This window comes from Macrobrachium rosenbergii, chromosome 2, assembly GCF_040412425.1.
Source record: "Macrobrachium rosenbergii isolate ZJJX-2024 chromosome 2, ASM4041242v1, whole genome shotgun sequence".
Lineage (NCBI taxonomy): Eukaryota > Metazoa > Arthropoda > Malacostraca > Decapoda > Palaemonidae > Macrobrachium > Macrobrachium rosenbergii.
The window spans coordinates 40323414-40351379 of NC_089742.1; the positions used below are offsets into that span (position 1 = coordinate 40323414).

The 27966-nt window shown below is 36.1% G+C and overlaps 1 protein-coding gene across 2 annotated transcripts in view; it reads right to left on the reverse strand.

Moving 5' to 3' along the window:
* Positions 1 to 27966, reverse strand: part of LOC136845705 (uncharacterized) — a 47831-nt gene that overhangs the window by 15455 nt on the left and 4410 nt on the right. For both annotated transcript variants that reach the window (XM_067115877.1, XM_067115868.1), the window contains exon 2: positions 21607 to 21737. In XM_067115877.1, the coding sequence (XP_066971978.1) occupies positions 21607 to 21737 (131 nt within the window). The remainder of the gene's footprint in view (positions 1 to 21606; positions 21738 to 27966) is intronic.

Sequence of the window (27966 nt, forward strand, 5' to 3'; positions counted from 1 at the left end):
TGTAGTCCATATTTTCATGAGCATACAATTGTTCAATGAATTCATTTGTAAACTCTACCTTGTTTTTAATCAAATTTTCGAATAAACGTCATCCTATCCCTTAAGACGATTTGATGGATCTCCGATCTTGTTTCCGGAGACTTTGAAATTAGTGTTTTGCTGAGCTATAGCAGCGTCGGACACATGCGCGAATGTCCTTACTGTTGTCCTTCCAGGAGGTGGAGACGGAAGGAATCCGTAACTCTTTCAGGGAAAACTTTCAAACGTCTAGGTCATTCCAGCATCACCTTTCAAGTCAAATATAACCAAGTTTTCATTTATTATAGAACTAAACCGCAACAACAGTTGTGGTTTAGCATTATCGGCCCAATTTGAAAAACTGTAACTAAAAAACAAAGAACATTATTGTATATTACCAAGAGAAAGGAATAATTATTAGATATCGTTAAATGCGAAATATTACTTCTTTGGAAGCTTGAATTTCAAGTCAATTGCCATAGTGGGCTTGTTCCATATGAGTATGGTTCATGGTTCATCTTCTGAATAATAATAATAATAATAATAATAACACACACACACACACAATAATAATAATAATAATAATAATAATAACATAATCTATTATATTAATTTCCTTGATAGGTTTGTGGTGTGTGTGAAAATCCTGGAGCCTGGAATTCTGCAGAAACCTCTGGACACACACACACACAGACATATGGGGTCTAAGGAAATTATTATTATAATAATAATATAATAATAATAATAATAATAATAATAATACTTAATAATAATATGTTCAACAATATTCTTTGCTTTAAAAATTAATGAATTTATTTTTGTACATTACAATAAGAACACACACATATAGTCAGATATATATATATATATATATATATATATATATATATATATATATATATATATATATATATATATATATATATATATATATATATATATGATAATGTATGTAAGTATGTAGTATACAAAGATATTTGAAACAGTAGTTTGGTAGGAAGTAAGGAGGAAAAAGATATTTAATGAATTTTTAATGTTTTAGACTACGTTAAGAGGCACAGAAAGCTCACGAACAGTGTCCTTAAATTACAATTACTGTTCAGTCTATCAGTGTCCTCTTCTCTCTCTCTCTCTCTCTCTCTCTCTCTCTCTCTCTCTCTCCTCTCTCTCTCTTCTCTCTTTATTTATATATATATATATATATATATACATATATATATATATGTATATATATATAACAATAAATAAATATATCTACACACACACAATAATATTATCACACACACATATATATATATATATATATATATATATATATATATATATATATATATATATATATATATGTTGAGAGAGACAGGGAGCGAGATACATACGTACATCATTTTATGTAAGCGCATTTAAACCCAGAATAGAACCAAAATTCAGGCTTCACCTCACTTGTTTTTCTTAAGTACTATTACGTAATATATACACTGACCTGCCACAAGGAAAATACTTATATGAACATCATTAGTCGGTGTACATACATACACACACACATACACACATACATACATATGCGACGGACGGAAGTGGAGAACAAAGATTTTCTCTAGTTAGCTTTTCTCTCTGATATATATCTGTTTTTTGACCTTGGCGTATTGAATCAAAGCACTGACAGAAAAACTAATAACAAAGCATTGCGTGAAGAATGGGATAAATAAATTCCAGATTTCACTGTGCATCGGCTACGCGATATTGAATGACCCCGTGGTTTTGAATTACTTAAGAATAATTATTTTTTATCAGCATAAAAGATGATATAGATATCATTTGCTTTAGATCTTGTGTTCTACCGAACTGATGGAATACTGTCATTATAGATTTAAGGGGATACAGTGTACATGAACAAGATTCGTGTACACTTTTTCTCCGTCTTATCTACTTTGAACACGAACGTCCTTTTCATATCAACTTACGAACAAAGATAATTGTTGACTCTTCTGATAACACGCTGATCAGTGGCCGCTTAACTGAAAGGTAGATATCAACATATCTCTTTTCCATGCATCCATAGATATATTTCTTTTCTACGGCAATGTCCCCATCAAACTCAATATTTAGGATCGAATGACTGTGGCTCAGCCTATGACCGTTTTCTACATCATTCTATAATAATTATATATATGTTGTTGTCCGGAGTTAACGAACATCTGCCTCCTGGGATAAAGCAAAAAATTAGAAACCTCAAAGTTCAAATAGAAGACAAATGCATCATTACCTTCAAACAATTGTGTGTTACTGATTTATTTACATTTTTATCTGCTTATTTATCAATTTAGTTTTATATTTTCTAATAACTTCTCTTATTTTTGTACTTCCTATCATTTTCTCTAACTTCTTTTATATGAACACCACGTTCTTTGGAAGCTTGAGCTGAAGGTCAATGGCCCCAGTAGGCTTGTTCCATATGAATATGAATTTGTCTTTAGAATAATAATAATAATATGGAGTTTCTTGACTCGGTTGCCTCGATAAATCGGGAGCTTTATATAAATTAAGGAGCCATTCATTACTCGCATACATAGCCACGTACATATTAACAGGTTCAAAATTAGGAAATGCGCTTCTTTAATGTTCAATTAACTCTACCGTGACAGGTAAACGCAAAGGGAAATTGCATGGTTAATTGCGATTAACCACGCCCAGAAGTCAGGACGATCAGGGGAAAACGAGGTGGGAGGAATAGGCTTGAGTCATGCGGTTTCATGACCTCCACGATAATTAATGTGGAAACGCGAATATCTGCTGTGTACATCATCAGCTCTCCTGTCTCATGCTTGGACCTTTTTATGTTGCCTGACCTGAGAGCCTTTGGTTAACGTTTACATAACTGCCATACTGGAGGACGACGCTCAACATTAGCTGTTATATAATAGAGTGAAATAGGTGGCGATGAGGCTATACGAGATTATTAAAGAGAAATTCGTGAAAAAATGAACATGAAGATTTGCTACCAAGGGGTAGTAGTGTAGTGGACTAAGTGGTGGTCTCGCTTATTAATAGAGTGGTTCAAATCCACTACTGCAGGAAAAGACATCTTCATGTCTTCTCATTTCTTATGGATATTATATATATATATATATATATATATATATATATATATATATATATATATAAAATATATTATATATATAATGTGTGTGTGTGTATTCATATATGCATGTATAACACATATATACATATACATACATGCATATATATGTGTATGTATATATATATACATATATAATATATATACACATATATGCATATATATAAATATATACATAAACATTATATATATATATATATATATATATATATATGTGTGTGTGTGTGTGTGTGTGTACTATACATACATACATCTCAACAAACAAAAAGTGAGCCACACCGCCATGCGCGCAGCAAAACACCGAAAGAGACCAGGCACAAAGGAAGAAGGAATCCCATTAGCAAGCCTCATGAAAGGATCGAGCACCACAAAAAAAAAAAAAACCTTCCAGCACATGATACGGACAGAAAGAGCGAAGGAGGTCTATTCACAAGGTCTATTCAAACACACACACACACACACACACACATCCCCCCCCACATCCCTTTATAATGAAACTCATTTCAACATCTCAAGAGTCTATGTTTGATTAAAAGCTTATATTTTTCTTTTAAATTCTGTTTAATGTAGGTGCCGTATTCATCGGTTCGTCTTTGGATCTGTTTTGCTTTTATGTCATTTGTTTGTTCTCTTCTGTGTGACTTCACGCTTCTTGTAAAAGGGTAGGCTATTAGAATGGATCTTTTGAAGAATCTTTCATTTGAATGTTTGCATAGCTTGTTTAATAATAATAATAATAATACACAATAATAACACACACACATGATTATTGAGAAGAATCCACAGTTATGTTAGATCAAATATATTTAAAATAAAACTTATAGAGATACTCTTTATGAATCTGTTCGAAACAGATTCCTGAGCCTCATAAGGTGGATTTATTTTAAATATATTTCTTAAAATCATTCATACCGTGAATTTGTTTCTCCATTTCAAGACTCAGCTACCATGAGTATTTTTAATAATAATAATAATAATAATAATAATAATAATAATAATAATAATAATAATACACACAATAACTCTTTGGAACTGCGAATATGTGTTTGGGTATTCTGGCAATTTCTTAGGAGTTAAAATTAGTAAACGCTTTACCACTAAAACGATTCCTTCTCTACGGTAAATTTCCTGTAGACTAGAGAGAGAGAGAGAGATAAAGTATTAAGTGTCTAGTTTCATGAAAGTTTTCTGCACAAGGGACTCATCCTTGATTCGGCTGTTTAAGAGTGAATATGGTAGCAACTGCTATCTTGTTGTTCTTTAAAGATATCCACTAACTGGAAAAAATCCTTTTGCTGAATATAGGCCTCTCTCTCAAGTTATACATACATACATACATACAAACATATATACATACAATCAGATGTGTGTATATCAGACACCACATTTGAATGAAATTCTTTCAAATCAACCGTATTCATATGAAATCTCTCTCTCTCTTCTCTCTCTCTCTCTTCTTTCTCTCTCTCTCTCTCTCTCTCTCTCTCTCTCTCTCTCTCTCTCGTGGTCGATAACGTTCTTCAAGAGGAAGGCAATCATGTCAGGGTCATAAAATAGATTTCCTTTCATTTCCCTTTTTCGTTTAATGCTCATAAAAATTTCCAACATGGTAACCGTTTGAAGGTCTCCCCACAAAAAAAAAAATAAATAAAAAAAAACATTCAAATGTCGTGACCAAATATCTCTCGATTTTGCGTGAATCGTAGCATCTCTTTCTGTCTGTCTGTCTTTCTTTCTTCCTGTCATTCTTTCTTTTAACATTGTTTTTGTAACGTGTGCAGTGACCCTGGTTCTTATTTGGGTCACTGACAGATGTTCCGTTGTTTTAAAATCCTTGAAAAATTCTAGACGGAATCGATGACGGAGATGGTTCTCGCAATACTGACGCGTTGTTGCACTATTTATGGTTTTTATGAGAGAATTCTTATAGTTGAATACTGTCAAGAGTTTGAATGTGCGTGAAAAAAAAACTTAGGTCAAGGAAGAGTCGTAAGCGTTTGAATGTGCATGAAATTATGTGGACTGAGTCACGTCATATGCATTCTGATGAAAATGAAAAAGCATAAGCTAATAAAGAATCGTAAGTATTGGAATATAAGTAAAAACGTGGTCTGATTGTATTAATACGGAGCTATGAAAAAGCATAAGCTAATAAAGATTCATAAGTATTGGCATATAAGTTTAAAAAAATAATGATCTGAAGGTATAAATATGGAGCTATAAATAACCTCATCTAAAAAAATTAAATCTTGAGACCGTCTGTGAGATCTGATGTATATAAATAGTAAGGATTCATAAATGTGTAAGTGCTCTAATTCGCGTAGCTTGTTCGTTTCCTTAAACAAATTACTTGTGCCCCTAAGTTTCCTAACTTCGTCTGTTTTATTTATTTATTTATGTTAAAGTCAAATCGCTCCACCTGTTACTTTGGCACTTAGACCCATTGTCTCTGACGTTATCCCAATACCCCTTTGTTTAATGCTGTTCTCCCACTTCCCTCAGAACCCTGTACTGTACATCATCCATAAGGCGTCTTTATTCACATTTTCCTCTATATTTTCCCTATATATTTCTCCTGTTCTTTCCTTGGGTCTTTCAGTCCAGCTTTTAAAAATCTTTCAAAAATTTTAAAAGCTGTAACAGTAACGTATACGGGAATGTTTGGCATTGTACGTTTGCGATGCTTCTTCTCTGTGACATCATTGTCAACATTTAAGGCTGTGCCAGAAGAACGCCTTATTTACGTATTGCCCCAGGAACGAGAACCCGTGCTGGCATGAGGCCATTTTAATCATCATCAACAACAAAGTGCACTGTTTTGATTGACGTAACGATTGTCGGTTCTTTGTCATAGTCTTCTTGAAGACTGTGTGACTGAACAATGAATTCAATTTTGCACTAGTATGATAGACAATGGCTACTTGAAGTAAATTTTGGTGGCAAGATATGAGAAAATATTCAGAATTACCCATTCTGTTCAGTTCGAGTATATATACGAGTATTATATTGTGTGTGTGTGTGTATAACTGAATCAAGAAAATATGGAACGTGATGAATGCGAAGATAAAATCCATGAAGGAAACGGAAACCGTCGATTATATATATATATATATATATATATATATATATATATATATATATATATATATATATATTACATATAGTATTGTTTACACCATTTATATGACCGCGGCATATATACGCATGGGATAGTAGTGCTATTATATTATATAACAACTAATATTAACGAAAGCTAATAAATGTATAACTGATTAAATAATTATTCTATAAGTGCAGTAATATTTGCATACTACACATAATTCGGTATATAATTAGTATAATGAGTGATTTTAAGAGTTCATAAACTGATAATAAAGACTGAATGGAATCACATCTGTAAAGCTCATACCTTGACTTGAAAAAATTAAAGCTCACACCGCATTTGAACAAAAGGCCTTTTACTAATTAATCTACACCGAAATAACCAACACAGTACCTTCATACTAAACAATTTTTCCAAATCATTTAATTTTGAAATGGAGAAAATTGTTTTTCAAATTTCACGGTAAAGTTTTACTTGGATGCCAGATGCACAACGCTGTCTGATTTTTATAGTGTGGAGTGTAGACTATGGTTGTGTGTGTGGTGTTTCGTTGGTTATCAATATTCCCTGAGACTTTCTTCGGTAAATTGCAAGTGGGGAGGAATTAACATGCATTTTATCTTCCAGTTATAAGTGAATGTTTAAGGAATACTTCAGTCCCTCTGGATAAACGTGACATTTCATAATCATCCACAAAAATCCGCTTACATGATGGGAAGTCCAAGAGCATCAAGGTTACGTGGAATCCGAGAAGGTAAGACTCTAAATAGCCCATTTAAAGATTTAACAGATACAGTGTAACGTAAAACGCCAAAAATAAAGTTTAACATTTTATTTTATCGATAGGAGAACGATGTTTATTGTTACAAACGTGTTGGCATCATTTATTAACATATGCCAATTGAATAATTTATAGTGCCTTAGGCTAAGCCTATATCGTATTGTGACCTAGACTTAGTACTAACCTAGACGGTTTTGTGGGCGTTTATTTTACTCTAGGTATTGGTATTCATTCAGGAACTTTAGTTGTAAACATAATCGCTCCATTGCAATGAGTATTTTGTGAGTTATTTTTAGAATAGATAAAAAGTCAAACTAAAAAGTAAACATTGTTCAGTATCAAGACCGTACGCTCATTTCGAATTCGTTCTTGCAGTGCATTGCAATAATAAAAAAGAGTAGTTGCGTGACGTGCCAATTTCTCGCCAATAGTATGTACCATAATTTTTTTCGATTGATAATCACGGGTTTTATCAACTTTATTTCATAATATAGTTACGGTAAACCACAACTTTGTGTTAACCGTAGCCTACCCCTAGCCTTAATCCGGGCTTTTGGGTGGTGAAAAACCGTATACTGGTAAATTAGGCTACATCAACAAAAATAGTAAAAAAAGAACGCATTAATCGTAAGATAAGCAAGCACTAGGAAACACTTGTAATTCGTGTGTGCATGTGTATGTGCGTGTGTGTGTGTGAGTTTGTGTGGTAAACAACTTGATACTGGTAATACCAGTTATCATGAACTAACTTTACCAACCTAGGGCACCGGATTCTATCTGGCCGGGATGCTACACGAACGTCCTCTCCCCCTCAACCCAACCTGACCCAGTGTGCTGTGAATCATAGAGTAGATTACAGAGGTGAGTCCTAGCCTAGATTTCCCTTACAGCATCGGTCCCTGGCAGGGAAAAGTATCTCCCCCCCCCTCTCAAGTAACCTTGAGTTTCATAATTCATAGTGCGAAATACAGGGATTTGGCCTAGAGTAACCTTCTTAACCTTACCAAGGGAGCTTGTTCATTCCTGGCTCAAGAGGTAAAGCCCTGCTTGACCTCTAACCTAACCTGGCTTACAGTGCTGTGAGAAGTGGAAGTGAAATACTAAGATGCAGTAAAACCTCAGTGCGCCTAACCAACCTTGGATGCCAGGCCTTAAATGGCGAAGTGTCTTCACTTGCAGTCCCCCTCAGTGTTGTGAAAACCACAAGGGAGTGAGTTGCATCAACAAGATTGGTCAAAAATTCATGAATCTTAAAGTAAGCAGAAGAGCAATTGAAAGGATACATCCTAACCTAATGTAACTTAAGGCTCCAGGCTGGCTAAAGTCATAAGGCAGAATGCTAAAAATCACAAAGAAACCCTAGCTTAACCTAACCAAGGGCACTGAGTCCTAGCTGGCCTGGGGCCTTCTCTGGACACACCCCCACTGAACCTGACTTGAACCGCTGTATATTTTAAGAATGAAACATGGGGATTCATCCAAACCTAAATTCCCCTAACCAAACATAACCTAACCTCAGGTTTCGGGAACTTACTTGGCCAAGGTGTCAATGATATTTACATTCGATACGGTATCGGAAATTTTTAACCACAAGGTGGCCAGTTTTGAACTGAATGCTGTACCTGTGTATCGACTAAGGGCTGTGGAAAATGAGAGGAATAAAAACATCTGGGTGCTTAACCCTGAGGATTATGAAGATTTAATCGGATAAGAAAGAGGAAGAACTTCCTTATGCTTTGTATGCCTACATGAACTTATGAGGAAACGGAGTCTTGGTGAGATGCTCACATCAAATTGGTACCACTGTATTACATTTTGGCAAGAACTTGAGTATCATAGTACACCAATACAAAATTTTGCAATAGAAACTTTTAGAAATGTCTGTACCCATTCCATAACTAGTCACAAGTTGGCAGTTAGCGTCAAGAGCCTTTGGCTAGCTTATAAATAAAATAAATTGTAAATTTCGTTCAGTATTTATTCATGCATTCATTTTCACCATTTGCGCCATACAAATTTGTATTTAAGAGGCCTTCCTTTCGCCTTCATTCTATCCATTTGGTTGTTCCGGTTGTATTTCGGTTATAGTGAAAGTTTATTTTCATTTTTATTATCCAAGTTTTCGCATGCATCAGGTGTTAGGTATGCCAGGCTTAGGGAAAGAATTTCTTCGAAATATTACCGAAGTGAAGACCCAGTTATATAACACTGCGAATATATTCTCGAACTTAACTTGAATTAAAAGTAACAGCTGCGTTAACCTACATTCTAAACGTTGCTTGTCATGTGGACCCGCCAAAAAATTACCCGCTGTAACGTAATCTGGATTTAACACGCTATTACATAATTTGCACTGACGGCAGTTATTCATTTTAATCTGGCTCAAAAGATGTAATTTCTTAGTGGTTTCGAGTGTTTCGGTAATTATTTCCAAGGTAATCTTACTGGCAATGATAATGAAGTTACTGAATTACAAAACACTTCAGGTGGAAATTTATTGAGAGAAGAGATGGACTGAATGCAAATATGAAGTGATCACTCCAAAAGTTTTAACAATGGCTTATATAAAAATGATTACAATATATATATGGATAGCGTAGGGAAAGAGTAATGATCCCCGTTAGAACGAGATTCATAGTCTTCCACTTTAGAATTTTAATTGGTACCTTTGGAATTTAAGGGTTTGTTTGACGTCTTGCGAAGGGAGAAAACAAGTATTTGTGAAAAATTTCAGTTGGCAATGAAAATGAATACAAAAAGATTGCATAAAAGCATTTCACAAATATTGATTCGAATCATGCACATGTTTTCGTGTGTGCGTTTGTCAGTTGTGTGTGCAAGAGCGTTGTCTTCCACAACGGATAAATACCCATTGACTAACACGTCAGAAAAATTGAATTAAGGACGGTAATGCATAAAACGAAAGCTATATTTGGAAACATGACTTAGCTCTGCAATCAGTCACGCCTCTCAGGATTGCTATTGAATAGCCGCCTAGGTTATTTTGTTGTAATGGAGATGCCCTTGAAATGTTCTTTGTAATACACGTTCTAATTCTTTTGGAATTCTTGTCCCGCTTTCGATTCAATTAAATTGATTCCTATGGGGTAAGACTCCACTCTTTTCTTCTTCCATTCTTATTTTCATCGAACCTGGTATAAAGAATGGAACTAGGTTGCTAGTTTAGGCCAGAGCGAGGTGAGGCGATTTAAGCACTTAAATTCCATTGTGCTGCAGTAGCTTTCAACAGTCACTCAAGTACCTGGTCTTTCGCCGACTCTAGCTATTATCTCCTAAAAGAAAAGGTACGTGGTAATTATATATATATATATATATAGTTATATATATATATATATTTATATATATATATATATATATATATATATATATATACACACACATATTTGTATAAGTATAATATACACAGTAAATATATATATGTATATGTATATATATATATATATATATATATATATATATATATATATATATATATATATATATATATATATATATATATATATATATACCTCTGTGACATCAGAATTACTTCATATATTTATGCATTGGGACCTAAAAGGCTTTAGTTACAAGGGTATCCAAAAAGTTTGAAGAATTTAGAAGTTAAGAGGGCATTATATACTGTATATATATATATATATATATATATATATATATATATATATATATATATATATATATACATATATATAAATAATATATATATACTGTACACACACATATATATATAGAGAGAGAGAAAGAGGGTGAGATATTACAGGTTGCCCTAGAGCAAGAGCCTGTGCCAGCTTAATCCGAAAAAAAACGAGAGAGAGAGAGACAGAGAGAGAGGAAACAGTGATCCCCTTTTGAAAATTGCTCTCTTAGACCTGTTTACGACCACTTCCCTCATCACATGCGGCAAGTTCCTCTCTAATTAGCGTACGCATAATCTCCTTTGGACCCTAATGACGTTGTTTGCCTTTAGAGAACTCAGTGGGCCTCATGCACCAGGTAATGACGGAATAACCACAAAGGAATTCGCTCTTGTAAGTGGTGTAAGCAAGGGAACGAACCTCTGCAACTTATATAATGATAATCTGTTATGGAGATTCTGCATGCGTATAACAATACCCTTCCCTCTCAGTGCATTGTGAATGCTAATTATGTGCCGTCTGTTTGTTTCGTGGTAAGGTTGTCGGGCTTCATTGTGACTTATTGTCTCGTACACCAGTTTTTGGTAGGGTTTGTTGTGAGTTTCTTTGAGATTTGGGTATTTAACCTGACAAACAACCCTACTCAATTAACCAGTGTTGGGGCCTTACAATTAAATAGTTCATCATTATTATTATTATTATTATTATTATTATTATTATTATTATTATTATTATTATTATTATTATTACTCAGAGGATGAAATTATTCATATGGAACAAGTCCACTTGGGCTATTGACTTAAAATTCAAGTTTCCAAACAATGTGGTGTTCATTCAAAAGAAGTAACAGAAGGTAATGGGAAATACAGAAATAGATCAGTTATTAGAAAACAGATAAATTAACATATTAATAAAGTAATAAAAATGTAAGTGAGATATTAAGATAGAAGTTGAACTGTATTAGGGTAGTAATGTTGCATCTTCGCTTGAACTTTTGAAGTTCCAGTTGTACGCCATTATTTGTTATTCCGACTTGGTAACTCTGCATCCAACCTCTTCCTGTCATCCGAGCATGGGATTAGTATTTGTACGACAGTCTTTCTCATTATCAAGGTCAGGGGTAATGAGTCATTCACGGAGGTGCATTGTAGGCATTACTATAGGTTCTTTTGCAACGTCCCTCGGCCTCTAGCTGCAACCCATTTCATTCCTTTACTGCACCTCCATTCATATTATTATTTTTCCATCTTTTACTTTCCACCCTCTCCAACAATTGATTCATAGTGCAACTGTGAAGTTTTCCTCCTGTTACACCTTTCAAACCTCCTTTACTCTTAAGTTTCCCTTTCAGCGCTTGAATGACCTCATAGGTTCAGCGCTTGGCCTTTGGCCTAAATTCTGTATTCCTTTCCTTTCCCTCGTTATCAAGGTTCGGGAGAAGTAACATTAAAATCAACTCTTATCCGTGGTTGAGGCCAGTAACATGGAAGTCATCCCCCACTTTCTTATCGAGGCTAGGCACCAGTAACTAAAAAAAAAAAAAGAAAGAAAAATCCTTTATCCCACTTGGATCGGTAACACTATGATTAACTCTGTTATGTTAGAGTTGGAAAAGTAACTACTGTCAACCCTCGTCTGTTATCTGGATATGGGACCAGTAAACTTACAAACGATCCCCTCTACTAACCAGGCTTAAAATTATTAACCCTACAATTAACCTTCTGTTACCTGGGCTTTTCTTCAGTAACCGTACAATGAATCCCCATTGTTATCTAAGCTTGGAACTCGTAACCGTTAAAACAGTCCTCATTTGTCTGGGCTTGGTATAAGAAACCTTACAACCAACCCTCTATTATCCAGGCTTGTGGCTGATAACCCTACAGTACATCAACCGTCCTTTATCTAGACTTAGGACCAGTAACCTTACAAACGATCATTTTCTGTTATCCAGACTTGGGACTGGTAATCCTACAATGCTCCTTAGTTATGCAGGCTCAGGATCGGTAACACTTCCGTCAACCCTCTATTATCTGTGCTTGCGACCATTTACCCCTGCAGCAATATTAAACTCCCTTCGTTATCCAGGCTTGGGACCAATAAACGTACAATCAGTCCTCCTCTTATTCAGGCTTCTGACTGGTAACACTGCAAAAGCCCTCCTTTTATCCAGGCTTAGGACCATTTAAACCTAAAAGCGGTCCTCCACTTATCTAGGCTTGTGACTGGTAACCCTGCAAAAAGTCCTTTTATTCAGGCTTGGCACCAGTAAATTTACAGGCAGTCGTCCTCTTATCCAGGCTTTTGATTGGTAACCCTGCAAAAGGTTCTCCTTTTATTCAGGCTAGGGGCCAATAAACCTACAATCAGTCCTACTCTTATTCAGGCTTGTGACTGGTAACCCTGCAAAAGTCCTCCTTTTATCCAGGTTTGGTACCATTAAACCTACAAGCGGTCCTCCATTTATCCAGGGTTGTGGCTGGTAACCCCGCAGAAGGTCCTCCTTTTATTCAGGCTTGGGACCAGTAAACCTACAAGCAATCGCCTTTTATCCAGGCTTATGACTGGTAATCCTGCAGAGGGTCCTCATTTTATCCAGGCCGTGGGCTAATAAACCTACAAGCAGCCCTCCTCTTATCCGGCTTGTGACTTGTAACCCTGCAGAAGGTCTTCTTTTTATCCAGGCTTGGGACTAGTAAACCTACAAGCAGCCCTCCTCTTATCCAGGCTTGTGATTGGTAACCCTGCAGAAGGTCCTACTTTTATCCAGACTTTGGGCCAGTTACCCTACAAACATTCTTTCTCATTCATCCACTTTGGGACAGAAACCTTAAAATCAACCCACCACTACTCACCAACAAACAGGCTTTCAAACCCCCATTGGTATTCGGGTTCGGGGACCTGCATAAGTTGATAAATTCTCATGGAATTTGACATATCATTGAAGCATGTCACTGGTAAACATATAAATATAATCCTGCAGTCATAAAGTGGATCTCATATCTTGAAAGAATGGCATCAGTGACAGCAACAATTAAAGACTTATGCAAATGTGATACGATAATTACTGTGTGTACAGAGTAAATCTCAGATATTTTACAATAAGAATAACAGCAGTGGCAGCAACAACAGCAGTGAAGACGATGATGATAATATTAGTGATAATGATAGATTCAGCAACCGTAACAACAAATACTCTAAAAATCCCTTATGATAATGACATTATCAATAACAGTAAAACAGTAGCTGCAAACATAATTATGTCGCAAAAGGGAGAGACTGCAGTGTATTTTATACAAACTCTCCCGGCATCAGAAAGGAAGAATGGGGATTGGAGATTAGTGTCAATTATCAACTCAGCAGGGAGAATCAGAGGGGACAACTCTTCACGTAAAGGAAAACCAGACTTGGTGCTCGACAGTTGTGGAAAGGCAGGGATTGTTCCAAGTAGAGATAAGAAAGGTTACAACCAGCAGTGCAGTTCATGCTACGAGAGGGAGATGGGGTGGGAATCAAGTTTAAGGAATCAGATATCGAAAACCATTCTTTTCAGTGGTCAGTATCCTGAAAATACATTGGACTTTTTTTTTTTTTTGCACTGCAAGCACTTTAAATATATGGTAGCTGTTCGACTGTAGTGGGCAAAAGCCAGCTTGGAAATGGGCACTGGGCTAGTAATCTTGTCCTGAACAGCTTATTAACACCCTAAAGATAATCACCCTTTGGAGCCGCGCCCACTAAGGAAAAACCCGTATTATTGATATTATGTAAATAAATGCGGGTTGGGTAGAGGTTGGATTTGGGCAGTCTTTGCTTAGCATTTGCAGATCCTTGTATTAAAATTGCACAATTTCGCGTCTTCCTTTAAAGCTCCCCATACTTAACGACACCATTGCAATTCAGAAATACAAATTCTCGACGTTCCGTTTCCACTCCCCTCATTGTGACAACAGTAGGAATACGTTCTTTGCTCCGCGCGGTGGTGTTCCGAAGACTGAAGTTTAGCAACGTTGATTTTCTTCAGTTTTGAGATGGATACACAGTACGTGAGGCCGTCCAGATTGAAAGGGATGGAGCATATTTTCGGGGGAAAAGGAAAACTTGCAGGAGGTACCAGGGCGAACTGCCAGCAAAAGGAAGACTTAAGAGGGGGGGGCGGGGGGCAGGCAGACCGAGGGAGACATGACTGAGAGCAATGAAGAAGAATTAGGAGAGTATGTTGGGATGACCGAAGGGAGTTGGTACAATACCCACATTTTTGGCGAGAATTTATCGACACCCTGGGTATGCCTCGAGGTGCAGAAAAAAACTGATTTACCCACCAATCAATGCCGTTTGCACATAAGCTACCGTGGTTTGTGTTGGTGGGTGGTTGACTGATTTTTGAGTTATCTGAAGTTACACCCACCAGGGTTGTACGTGAAGTTATGGCACTGGGAAGTAACCGCATCCTTAATACCAATAATTACAACGGAATAATAGGCTAACACCTTTCCCCGGATTTGAATAATCGGTGAAATGAACAAGGCGTTACTCATACTTGCAACAGACCAAAAGCCTGATATGAGCATGACTGAGTTATAATTAAAATGATGTCCGAGAAGAGTGGGTGAATGAGTGACTCCATTGATCGAAGGTGGGGCATTCTTTATTCACGGAGAGGTAATGGTTTTTGTTAACTAGAGACCCAATTTTATCTTATTCGCTACATTTGCGTGATTTCTCATGTCTGTCTCCGGGTTTTTATTCCTGAATCAAGGACGTGTTACGACCTCAGTGCTTTTGAAATTCTGGCATGTCTTCAACTTATAGATTCACATGAACTTATGGTTCAGTTATTGATATTAGGTGGTTTTCCAGTTTGAAATATTCCGTTCGCTCGCTTACGCACGCTCACACATACGCTTACATATATACGGATGAAAAGATACCCAGTTTATCCTATTTATTATACGAGTATTTATCATATAATAAGAACATTCGCAATTTCGCAGTCACAATAGGGAACACTTTACAAACGACTGATTACGGTATGATTTAAAACATGAAAAAAAGTAATTCTACTTTCACAATAAACTGCAGTTACTTTTAATATCTGGACTGTCGCATCGTAGTCTGTAGTTTTAATTACTTATGAAATTAGGGTTGGTCAAGCTCTAATTTGGGAAATAAATTAAGTAAAGCCAGCACTCATTAACTGAACGTGATTTGCGGCTGTTATTCTAAACAGGCCCTTTTAGTATTAGGTGACAAACGGCTGCATGAGTTTCCTGCATTGCTGCTCCTTGCAAATTAACTCCTTCAACACAACAATGATACGTAATATCCCAACGACATGGGCTGATATAATTACTGCCTGACTAACAACTTGTTGTCATGTAATGGTAAGGGCGCTGCAGTTTCTCTCTCTCGGTCTGTTCATTATTATGAGCAACTCTTGTTTTCCTTTGAAAGGGCTTAAAAAAAGTATGCGTTGCAGAATAGGTTATCAGAATTATCACGCACCTATGATATGTGCAGTAGTTGGCTCGAGCCTCACGTGTTTATAAACGCGAATGTACACACAGGTACAGGGGACATTTAAAATGTTTATGCACGGAGAAACCAGAACATCAAAATAAATAAATAAAACTTTTTTTACCCAAATAAATGATCTCAAAAGGTCGAGCGGACTCGCTCCCAAATCCGCCAAAGCTAAACAGATTTCAAAAATAATGCGGTTTATCTCGTATTATTTATCCACATGACCTGACTGCCACTACTCAAAGGCTTGCAATGGAGCCACTTCAAACTGCATCAAAGCTAAACATATCGGGAAAAAAGGCTTTTATTTTGAGTCTATTTCATTTCGCGTGACACAGATTTCATTCGACTCACGAACTAATCTCCGAAGCAGCGAATCAGTCGATAAGTCTACGGCACTTTTGGTTTTCACTTGTAATTGTCGAGAGCTCATTGACCTGAACAACTTCGAACGAGGTGTCTGTAGTTTTTCATTTTAGTTTTCTTTTCTAGTACGAGCTTTTTAACCTTTTAAATGGACTTAATGAGTTCTTTGGCATTTGCAGGTAAGAATAAGTGATATTTTGCTTTCATATTAAAATGGAAGTTGCCTATATGCATGCGACTTGTATTGAAAGATTCCCGACTGAATATCATCTCAGTTTGAGTTGTTGACGCCAAAGGAAATACTCTTTGACTATGCATTTAATATGAAAAGTTAACAGAATCGTGCTTGTTACTCATATTTTTATATATACATACATATACATACATACATACACACACACACACACACACACACAACACACACACATATACATATATATATATATATATATATATATATATATATATATATATATATATATATATATATATATATATATATATCCATCGGTAGTTCTGAAAATATCTATTTGGCAGCCCTAACATCCTGCCTGGACCTGGAAACGATCATGACATCAGAAGGGACATTAACAAACCCTGATTTATGGGCCATTAACTGATCGCAAAAGTATGAAGGCCAAGGTTCCTGAAAGGAATTGGCTGTCTCTCAAATAAACGTACCGCTATTTTAAGCAAAGCAGAGAATCTGTACGCACGCGCACAAGTGGCCCATCTATCATTACACACACACACACACACCCACACATATATATATATATATATATATATATATATATATATATATATATATATATATATATATATATATATATATTTAATATATACACATTCACACATATATACACAGATAGCATACATACATACATATATACACATATATATATATATAAATATATATGTATATATATATATATATATATATATATATATATATATATATATATATATATATATATATTTATTACACAATTGTTCTGTGCATTAGTAGATACCATCCAGTTTGAATTGTCCTTTATTATATATATATATATATCCATATTATATATAATATAGGTATATATATATATATTAGTATATATTATATATATATATATATATATATATATATATATATATATATATATATATATATATATATATATACATTATATATATATATGTCATATAGCATTCTACATATATACACATGACCTTGTGGTGATGCTGCAGTGATTCTGCCAACCAAGTAAGAGGCCATAGATTCAACTCCTGGGAATAAACGGCACTGACAACTTCGGTAAAAACCCACTGGGTGGCTCCTGGCCAAAGCAAAAACTTTGGTACCTGGTAGTTAGACGGCTCTTGTGTTTGCAATTAGGGATTTAGGCCAAAAATGGGCATGGAGTTACCAATCTCATCCCAAAATGTTTGCCAAGAACCTTTGGATCTCAGCCTTCCTAAAACAGGAGGTTAGGTTAACTGGAGATACCTTGAGCCTGGTTAAATTGAAGATCCTTCTGCCACCCAATCTGGCATCACTGGTTTCCATAAATAGTACAGTATCTCGCTTGTTCGGGAGTCAGTTACGATCAGAACGTTATTTGCAGACGTTGTCTTTTAGATAGGTTTTTAATAATGATTACAGAGTTCTGCGCTGCTTATGGTTTTGCGGGCAAGAGCTGAGAAAAGAAATCCTCAAGAACAAGGTCAATTAGCCGATGTTCCCGCGTCTTGAAAGTCCACCTGAAACTTCATGAGCTGAAGTCGTAATTTTTAAAGCGGAGACTCACTGATGTTGAAATTCAGCTGTGTACCTTATAAAATAAAATAAAACTACTGCGACAGTCAAGACGCCGTCTTGTGGAAAAGACCGTTAACTTGAGATGTAGACTTGGAATATAAAATTTAGGTCAAAGGCCAAACGCTGGGACCTATGTGGTCATTCTGTACTGAAAATAATGTTGAAGCAATTATTAGGAGAGGGTGTAAATTAAAACAGAAGGAACAGAATATGAGCAGAGGTATATCAAAAGGAAGAAAGGGGTTGCAGGTAGGATGCAGAAAGAACGCTGCAAAGAGCCTTAAGTAATGCTTACAGTGCACTGTGTGAGGCGAACTGACGGCACTACCCCTCTACGGGAGTACTTGAGCAGTGCAGTATCTAAACTGTAGTGGAAATAATTCATAAATGCCATGTATGGTTCTGGAGAGTAATGCTTCAAATGTTGCACATCATTTGCAAAAGTAATAGCAAAAAGCATAATGGCTGGCCACATTCAGTAGAATGTTCGCCAGCGCTGAGGAGCTTTGCTCTAACCCATCAGTGTTACTCCCCTAATGCGTTCCGTTATGTAAGAAGAATATTAGACATTTTTTGCCTTTTTTGCCGCATCCCTGAACACCTCCAATATGGTATCAGCAGGTGCAAGGGAAACCAGGATATATAAATTGTTCGTTTTCACCCCTGAAAACTAAAGCTGATGGTTTGTTGTTCCTTGCTAATAGACGATATTGTAGCATAATAGAATGGAATGGGGAGAAACAATGCTGTTGTATTGACATGTTAAACTTTTACTTTCCTTCTACTGTGAATTTAAATAACGCACATCTGTTAAAGAAGAGTTAAATCCATCCTTAAAAGAAAACCAAATGAAAGAAAGGAAATAACTCTTAATGATGACTAGTAACCCCATTTCAGTAAGCATGAGTGCTTCCAAAGTTATTTCTGTCACTCTTTATGGGTGTGTTACTGACATTTGAATTCCTTCCTCAGTATTGGGTTTGTGAGTCAGGGCATTCGATTAATTCTGCACCCTTGTCTCTGCACCCCTTCACACTCACTCACACACACATATACAATATATATATATATATATATATATTATATATATATATATATATATATATATATATATATGTATATATGTATGTATATACATACATGGCATGGGGCTAGCATTCTCATCCTAAATTGCCGTTCTGAGAACAGGTAGGTTAACTCTTTCCATAGTCACCTTTTCGAAGGGGATTATGTAATACGCACACACACACTATATATATGTGTGTGTGTGCGTGCTGTTAATATCAAATTTACGAGAAATTCATTCGCCATTATTTGATCAAACTTTAGTGTTTTTTAAGTTATCTAAAATCTATCCAGGTTTCTAAATTTAATTGTGTTAAACATCCAAAACCTGTCGTAAATCCCATTATTCCACTAACGTTCTGATAGCAACAAAGTTCGCGTTTGAACAGAGAAATTAAGTGACCAGGCAAAAATGATTTTATAATATAACCGTCAGTTAGGTCACATTATAAATATTATGAGTTGCGAATGAAAGCGTTCTCCTCACGCATGCTTACGGTGTCTGCGAGAACAATTGTTTACTGAAAATTATAAAAACTGATACTCGAAGCATATGATTATTACATGATTAATGGAAATAAAATTATAGGTTTCCGTAATATTATTTAATCTTACATACCTTGTTAATGTAAATTCATTAACTCAGCTTAGCCAAGAAAAAGCCAATATCATTATAAGACTAAACGTTAGAAATACGCACAAAAAGTTGCGCTCAATGTCATGTAATATGAACAACTGTGAGTACATGGAGCAATTCCCCAAGTCCGGTGGAGAAGGTTCTTGGAATAGATTATAAACTGGCAAAGCTTAAAAGCTCACCTGATTATTTTTTTTGCTGCAAAAGCTTGATAATTAGCTGTGAAAGGATGTTTAATCGACTTTTTAAGTTGCTCATATTATCATCATCCTTGAAAATGAGGTTCTTATGATTTAATGATGGTGCTTTCAGCAATCGTTTGGCTTATTTTAGGCAATTGAGGACGACTTGAGGGTTTAAGATGATAATATAATTATTACAGAATTTGTACATCCAATATATAAACTAACATGCCACTTCCTTAACACAGACATTTATGTATATAACCAGATTACATCATTATTCCGGAGTGCACTTATTGTATCTTTCCGGTTGTGGTTACTGCACCGGAAAGCCAAAAAACAAAAGGGAAACATTCTTGTACATGGGAAAGTCAGAATTTTAATACATCAAGGCCGAAATAATTATGGTGAAAATTACCCTTCACAGTCAAAGACATGCAGAGGCATTCAATTCATGGGGCACAATGAATAGGAAGACATTCCTTTGTTGCAGGTTCTTGAAACGAGTGACGTCTTTTTTTCAAAGAGAGGCGGAATACAGACGTTCACTTACATGGGGAGACTGAGGAGGGGAACACGTCCGCGAAGGACAAAGAGGACGCGGAGGTATTCCGTTTCAAGGGAAGACAGGAAAGGGGGAAAACATTCCTACAAAGAACATGAAAAGACCGAGACGTTTTGTTTCAGGGTGAGTTAGGGAAGAGGCACAAGTCAAAGTAGGATGTAGACGTCACGGGTGTTCGTTTTCAAGGGAGACAGAGGGGGAAGGATCTCCACAAAGGACGCCAAGGAAACATTCATCCTGTTTCGTGGGGATACAGGAAAGGAAACTTTCTTAAGGGAAAATAGGGAACATTTTTAATATGGAGAGACAGTTTAGGAAGAAAAAGACGAAACGTTTAAGGGAAGCCGAGACATTACCTTCCACAAAAGGGAACATTTCCATAGAGAACACAAAAGGAAACAGGACATAGCCTTTTACGGGGCAAAGGGCAGCGGAAAAAGAGGGCATTAACAACACAGACATTCACTTTTCCGGATACCGGGAGACCATTTCCATACAGAACAAAAAGGGTACGAGACATTACCTTTCATGGGAGACAGGACAAGGGAAAGAAAAGGAGGACTGACATAGAACAAACATTCCTTCAGAGACGAGACGCAAAACGAGAACATCTTTTGAAGGGGATAAGACAAGACATGTATACCTTAATGGTGGCAGAAAAGGAATTAAAATGCTCGTAAGGGTTTAGATGATGCAACTGGAGTTCATTATTTCAAAACTTCAATAAACACTCGGGTTTCATGAGCACAACTAAAGCCAAAACAATCAAGACTCACAAAGGCATGTTGATGACGGAGTCCCCCTGGCCTTTCTTGGCGTTGGCGATACCCTTGGCGTTGTTGGCCCGAACAGGGTTCTTGGTGCCATCTTTCTTGGCATCGTCCGAAGGTGCCTTGTCATCCGCGACCTTCAAAAAATGCCCAAATTCATAAGCGGGCTAAGCCTCATGGAATCAAAACATTCTTGAAATTACAGAGAGTTCCTGAGAATGTGATCACAAACACACGCACACCGCCAACTGATGTTATGATCTCATGCAAATCAATACAACCAAAGTAATGACAAATCTCTATTTAAAAGGAAAAACAGAAAAACCTTAGGGACGGACAGTGTGGTGTAACTAGGTCATGAATCATAAACATGAGAATTCTCCTTTCGTACGCATATAGTTCATGGAGTGCTTAGTTAACTTACTCAGCTTGAATTAACTTTAAAGCTTCACAATGATACACATACTGAACACATGCATTTACAAATCGTCCACAAAGTCAATTACATTTTGTTCACCTATTTAAAAAAAATGGATGTAATCTCCAGTCTGGAAAATTTGAATGTGAAAAAAGTGTACTATGGTTGTATTTGAAAATTGCGTGCTAGTATTATATGTAGAGCATGTTGGCTTTGTACTTTTATACTTTCGTTATATATATATATATATATATATATATATATATATATATATATATATATATATATATATATATATATATTATATAATATATATATAATATATATATATATATATATATATATATATATATATATTATATATATACATACATATATATATACACACACACACACACACATATATATATATATATATATATATATATATATATATATATATTATATTATATGTGTGTATTTTGTGTGTGTATGTGTTCACTTACAAAGTAATGCCTAAATATACCTGAATGTTAGTCTGTCAAACGAACAATGGAACAATTTTTAAATACGAATCATATGGGGGATCATTATAGGTGACAGCTCATAATTAGTGGGCCAATGTATTACTCTTTCCCTTGCATGTTTTCGTAGTAACTCGACCCCCATAATAATGGGAGCATTGATTCTCGAGAAAATATTCAACCACAGTAGACCAAACTGTCAACAATTACGCTTAAAATAGGAGCCATCATTTTCAGACGCAAGTTTGATATTTTCGTATGAGTCACATATCATGTTGACTTCCTTGTTTCTCTCTTTCATGTTTGTAAATAGAATTTATTTATTTATTTCTTTATTTATTTTTTGGTATAGACTAGTGCACAAATAATTTTTTCCTGTGGAAGGTTAATTGCCAAGTTTTGATTAGTTTGCTCTGAGTCATGGCTATTGTTTATTTTCTTTATTTATTTATTTTTTTTTTTTTGTAATATGACAAATGTAAATCTTCGCGTATCTTTCGAAACCCATTTACGCCATTCATTTTGCTTACTATTTTAGTGATCTTAACTTTTTGATCCCTTCCTCCCATAATATTCCACACCCTTACATTAACCTGACATTTGTCATCTTCAGTCTTTTTAAATATAACGCTTCCTTATTAACTATGCCTGTTGCTTGCATCATCTAAGAAAATTGAATGAAAAGGCCTAAGTAGTATAAGGTGTACAGCTCTTCCATAAGAAGTGCTTGAACAGTAGCCACAATATTTTAATAAAAAACCATGTACACGCTCTAATAATGCTCGCTCAGTCACCCACTCTGCTGGCTCTCGGGCCTCATAGTAACCCACTGCCTAGCTCTACTCCACCCTTCGATTCGCAACTAAGAACCACAACGGCGGCAACGCATTTGACACTAAAATTTTGATTTAGAGAGAGAGAGAGAGAGAGAGAGAGTGGATATCTGTTCCCTCTAATGTCATGATAGATACGTTTATTACATAGGGAAGTAACATGCAAATGCGAAGAACATTGAAAATGTTGAGAAAAGATTTTGATACTTGCAAAATTGATGACGAAAATTGTAATAACAATAATAAAAATAACATTTAGATATAAGGCTCCTTAGTTACCAAGAAATATTACGCTTCCCAACAAAGTCTTCACCGCAAACAAAGGTATCAGAAACTCTTCGCAAACAAAGAAACAAACCTAGTAGCGATTCTTCTCTAACAAAAAAAGCACACAAAAACATATCTCGAGAGACCCATTTGCCGGAATAAACTGACAATCAACAGAGGGCCTCCCAGACACGCAACGGCAGGGTGCAATCAACCCCCGTGGTGATGAATCCGTCATGCACAAAATAACGCGGACGGACTGACTGGCCGCTCTCCAGAGTTTCGCTCTGAAATGCTTCGTGTAAATCCAGGACGGAATTGCCCGTTGTCTTTCCGTAATTGTTTCGCGGAGCCTTCTGGAGATGTATTGTGGCTCGCCGCCGTGTGCTGTGATTCGACCTCTCTCTCTTAAAATAAAAATGATTATGAGCCGTTTCTCTCTCTCTCGCTCTCTCTCTCTCTTAAAGAAAAATGATTGTTATGAGCCGTTTCTCTCCCTCTCTCCCTCTTTATGAGCTCTCTCTCTCTCTCTCTCTCTCTCTCTCTCTCTCTCTCTCTCTCTCTCTCTCTCTCTCAAAAGAAAGAAGCTTTTTATAAGCCCTCCCCCCCCCTCTCTCTCTCTCTCCCCACTCCTTGCTGCGGAAGTTATGGTTACTTCCATATTCCGTTCTTAATTTATTTGTCTCCTATCATCTGTTTGTTCCCTAATTTTTCAACGTTTTTCGGTATCACCCATGTTCACATATACTTAGCAATTACTCTCTTGCATTCATCCTTTTAGAGACATCTCTTTGAAAATCATAAAGGATTACCGTAAAAGAAAAGTTCTCACAAATATTCCGTTCTGAGGGCGAGAAAAATGACTGAAGAGGAAAAATGTGATTAAAACAGGTGAGAAACAAATGAGTGATGAGAAAAGGAGGGCAATATAAGTCATAGGGAGAGAGCGATAACACAAGAGATATGAGAAAGGTAAAAGTGAGGAAACGAAAAAGAAAAGTAAAAGTGCGGGAGAAGGGAGACGGATATAGAAGAAAAGAGCGGAAGAGGTAGAGGAAGAAGACGAGGGAAGGAGGAGATAGAAGGGTATCTCTAAAAGGAGATGAAACGTGAGACGAGGAAGAAGTGAAGAGATGAAAACATAGAACAACTTTAGAGTTGTTGAGTTACGATAATTGGAGTTATTTTCAGCTGCATTTCAAAGGTGAAAGGCGCGATCCTTACACTGAAAACTCCTGCGCAGAGACAAGCATTAAATTGAAAGAATCATTCATAAGAACATGATAACATCCTCATAGTTTTCTCTGTGTTCAGTGCTGTTAATTTGAAACAGGTTTCTGATATTTTTATTGTAATCCCCAGATTTCTGCTATTTTATATTCATAATTCACAGATTTTTCGATCCGAGCTTTATTCGTCAAGCTTGCCAGTTTTCATTCATAATTATAAGGTCTCTGAGCCTTTCTATTCGTAATTCCGAGAGTTTTCCCTCTCTTTGTCATTCTTAGAAGTCTGCCACTTTCTGCGCGTAATTCTTACAGTATTGATAGGCAGCCATATTCGTAAATCCCTGGGGTTGTGTAATTATATAGTCTTAATGCTTCGAGGCTGGCGGGTCTTTATTCCAAATTCTTGGGGTTTTAGGACGCTTAAATAATTTTCAGTGTTGGTTCTTCAAACGATTTAGAAGAGTGAGAGTGAAAGAGCCAAGAAGGAACCAGAAGAGGAAATCGAGGGATGCTTTACAGAAAAGGGATCAAAGATTTTCTTTGACTGGGTTTCTGAGAGAGAGAGAGAGAGAGAGAGAGAGGGTCGGGGAGGGGGGGTGATGGAGAGGCATTTTGTGGCGAGGGTGACTCGGGTGATCATAAATAATATGGTCCGTTGAATCTCGCGAAATTATGTTTAAAAAAAAAAAAAGCCATTGTGTGCGGGGAAATCTGCTGCGGGAAATGGACTCGCCCCCGAGTTTATTGTTTAGTTTTGCAGGGCTGTGTTTAGCAATGATTATCCGTTTTTCTCCTTTCCAAACCCTGATAGGGAGGGGTGGAATACTTCTGCCAAATCCAATTATGAAATCAGCCGTTCAGGGAATGTTAGAAGCTCCTGGAAAAGGCTCAACAGGAACGGCTACCCCGACTAAAGAGCTGAGAAGAAGAAAAAGAAGGTATTTTTATATGATTTAAGGCGGTGAATGATCTCGTAGGTCCCAGCGCTTGGCCTTGCCCCACTGTTATATCCTGTTTCATTCCTATATATATATATATATATATATATATATATATATATATATATATATATATATATATATATATATATATATATATATATGATTTAAGATCTTCCACTCATTAGAAGACTTGAACATATTTTAAAATGAAACCTCGCTACTCCTATGGCTCCTGTTCCTCATTTAATGAATGGCCTCTGGCGCCGAACTCTCCCATATAAAATCTGCATTTTTCAGTATTAATCCACCTGTCTATAGTTTGTATGTGTCTACATCTAACACACACACCAGTTGGTACTTCTCATATGTACTCCTGCCGTATGTCTCGTGTTTATTCAAACCGTAGTAAATTATATTTCTCCCTGTTGTTTTCGTATTAATAAACAAACGAATACCGTAAATAGTTGAGCAACTAGATAAATAAATGAGTAGTAAATGTGGAGGATATCAGGAGTCTTCTTCATTGCAGACGTTGCTAGCTTTAACAGAATCCGGTTTTCCGAAGTAATGTCCATCGCCATTGACCTAATTACTATTACTCGCACGTTACTAGTCTAATGCATAACTGAGTAGCGTCAATCATTTTGAGTGGAATACAATTCAGGGGCCACAATCATATTTTCAGTTCTCATCAGCTTAAGCCATACTGTGTTAGTTTATATTAGATTTGATTGAAATTTGAATTTGGGATTAAAAAAATAACATGTCAATCCTGTAAATTATTTCTGAAAAATAAAATATAAATAATATTGATGAACTTCATCATTAAATATCAATCATGGTTGGAAATATTTAATATTTGATGAGCAAACTGAGTCCACAGATGGATTCCATAAGCGTTTTGTCCTATTTTATGTGGCAAGTAAACTGTAATCATAACGATCGATGTCGTATTTGGCTGACCTACAGGATTTGCGAACAGTTTTGTTAAAGTCAAAATTAATTTAGCATTTTATAAAGTCCAAATAACTGATATTAAATATGAAGATAGTAATATGCTTCGACACCTGGTTTAAATCCCGTCGTATAGCAAAGTATGTCAGTAGAAGGTTGCAAGTAATCTCATGAGCCTCGTGTCAGCGACAGTGGGTTACAGAAGGCGCCAGAAGCCGAAATAGGGAGGAAATGTAGCTATAAATGGGGTCATGAGTTATAATGAAAGGAGTCGAATGCTGTAGTTCCAAACCAGTCGAGTTACATCAGGGATAAATTTAGTTTTTTTCATATACATATATATCGTACGAAATTTGCATGAGGCTACCAGCCTTCAATAAAAAACAGATTACGAAGCGAAGCAGGCTGTAAGGAAGTTTGCAGCGTATGAATGCCACTTTAAATTTGAGTAAATTCCTGCATTATAATTTAATGAAGTTCAAAAACCTCATCTTGAGCATTGTTCGCGACTTGTGACCCCCTTGTCAACGTGACGTAATTCGGTAAAATTACCCTCTGTAAATTGATTTTGAGAGACTTATTGTGAATTGAAGTGTTCTAAGTTAATTTTGAATCCGTGCAGACACGCAAGAGCATGAACTTCGATGAAATAAGTTAAACATTCAGCCACCCTGTTTTTTGACAGATCAAAAACAATAATGCTTAGATTAAATCCTAGATGAACATTTTGCCTTTAAACCTTAAACCTTGGAGTAGTCATGATATATCTTCCACACCATGATGGTTTCATGAGAAATTATTGTAAATTATATGTTCCAATGGCTGTCGGTGTCATTGTGGCCGTTGTCAACAGAAATATACATTTTTCATCACTAACTGCTGATCTGAATTTTTGCAGGTTGTTAAACTTTCTTTGAATGGCTAACATGGAATGTGAATCTCAGTAGATTCAAGCAGATACCAAACTAACAAATCTGTTCGGCCCACTCATTTTAATTCCATCGCACGTCTTTTTCCATTTCTTACCCAAGAAATCTAAAATCCCTCTCGTTTAGCCGGACTTCTGTTCCATCATTGCATCAAGTTTCAGCACTTTGAGATAAATCTGAATTACCCCGAACACCCAAAATATTAAAAGAAGCGAAAAGAATTGAGTCTCATTTTTATAAAATAAAATCGAAGTGTTTAACTGTAAACTGTGATATCCCCATTCAGATATAA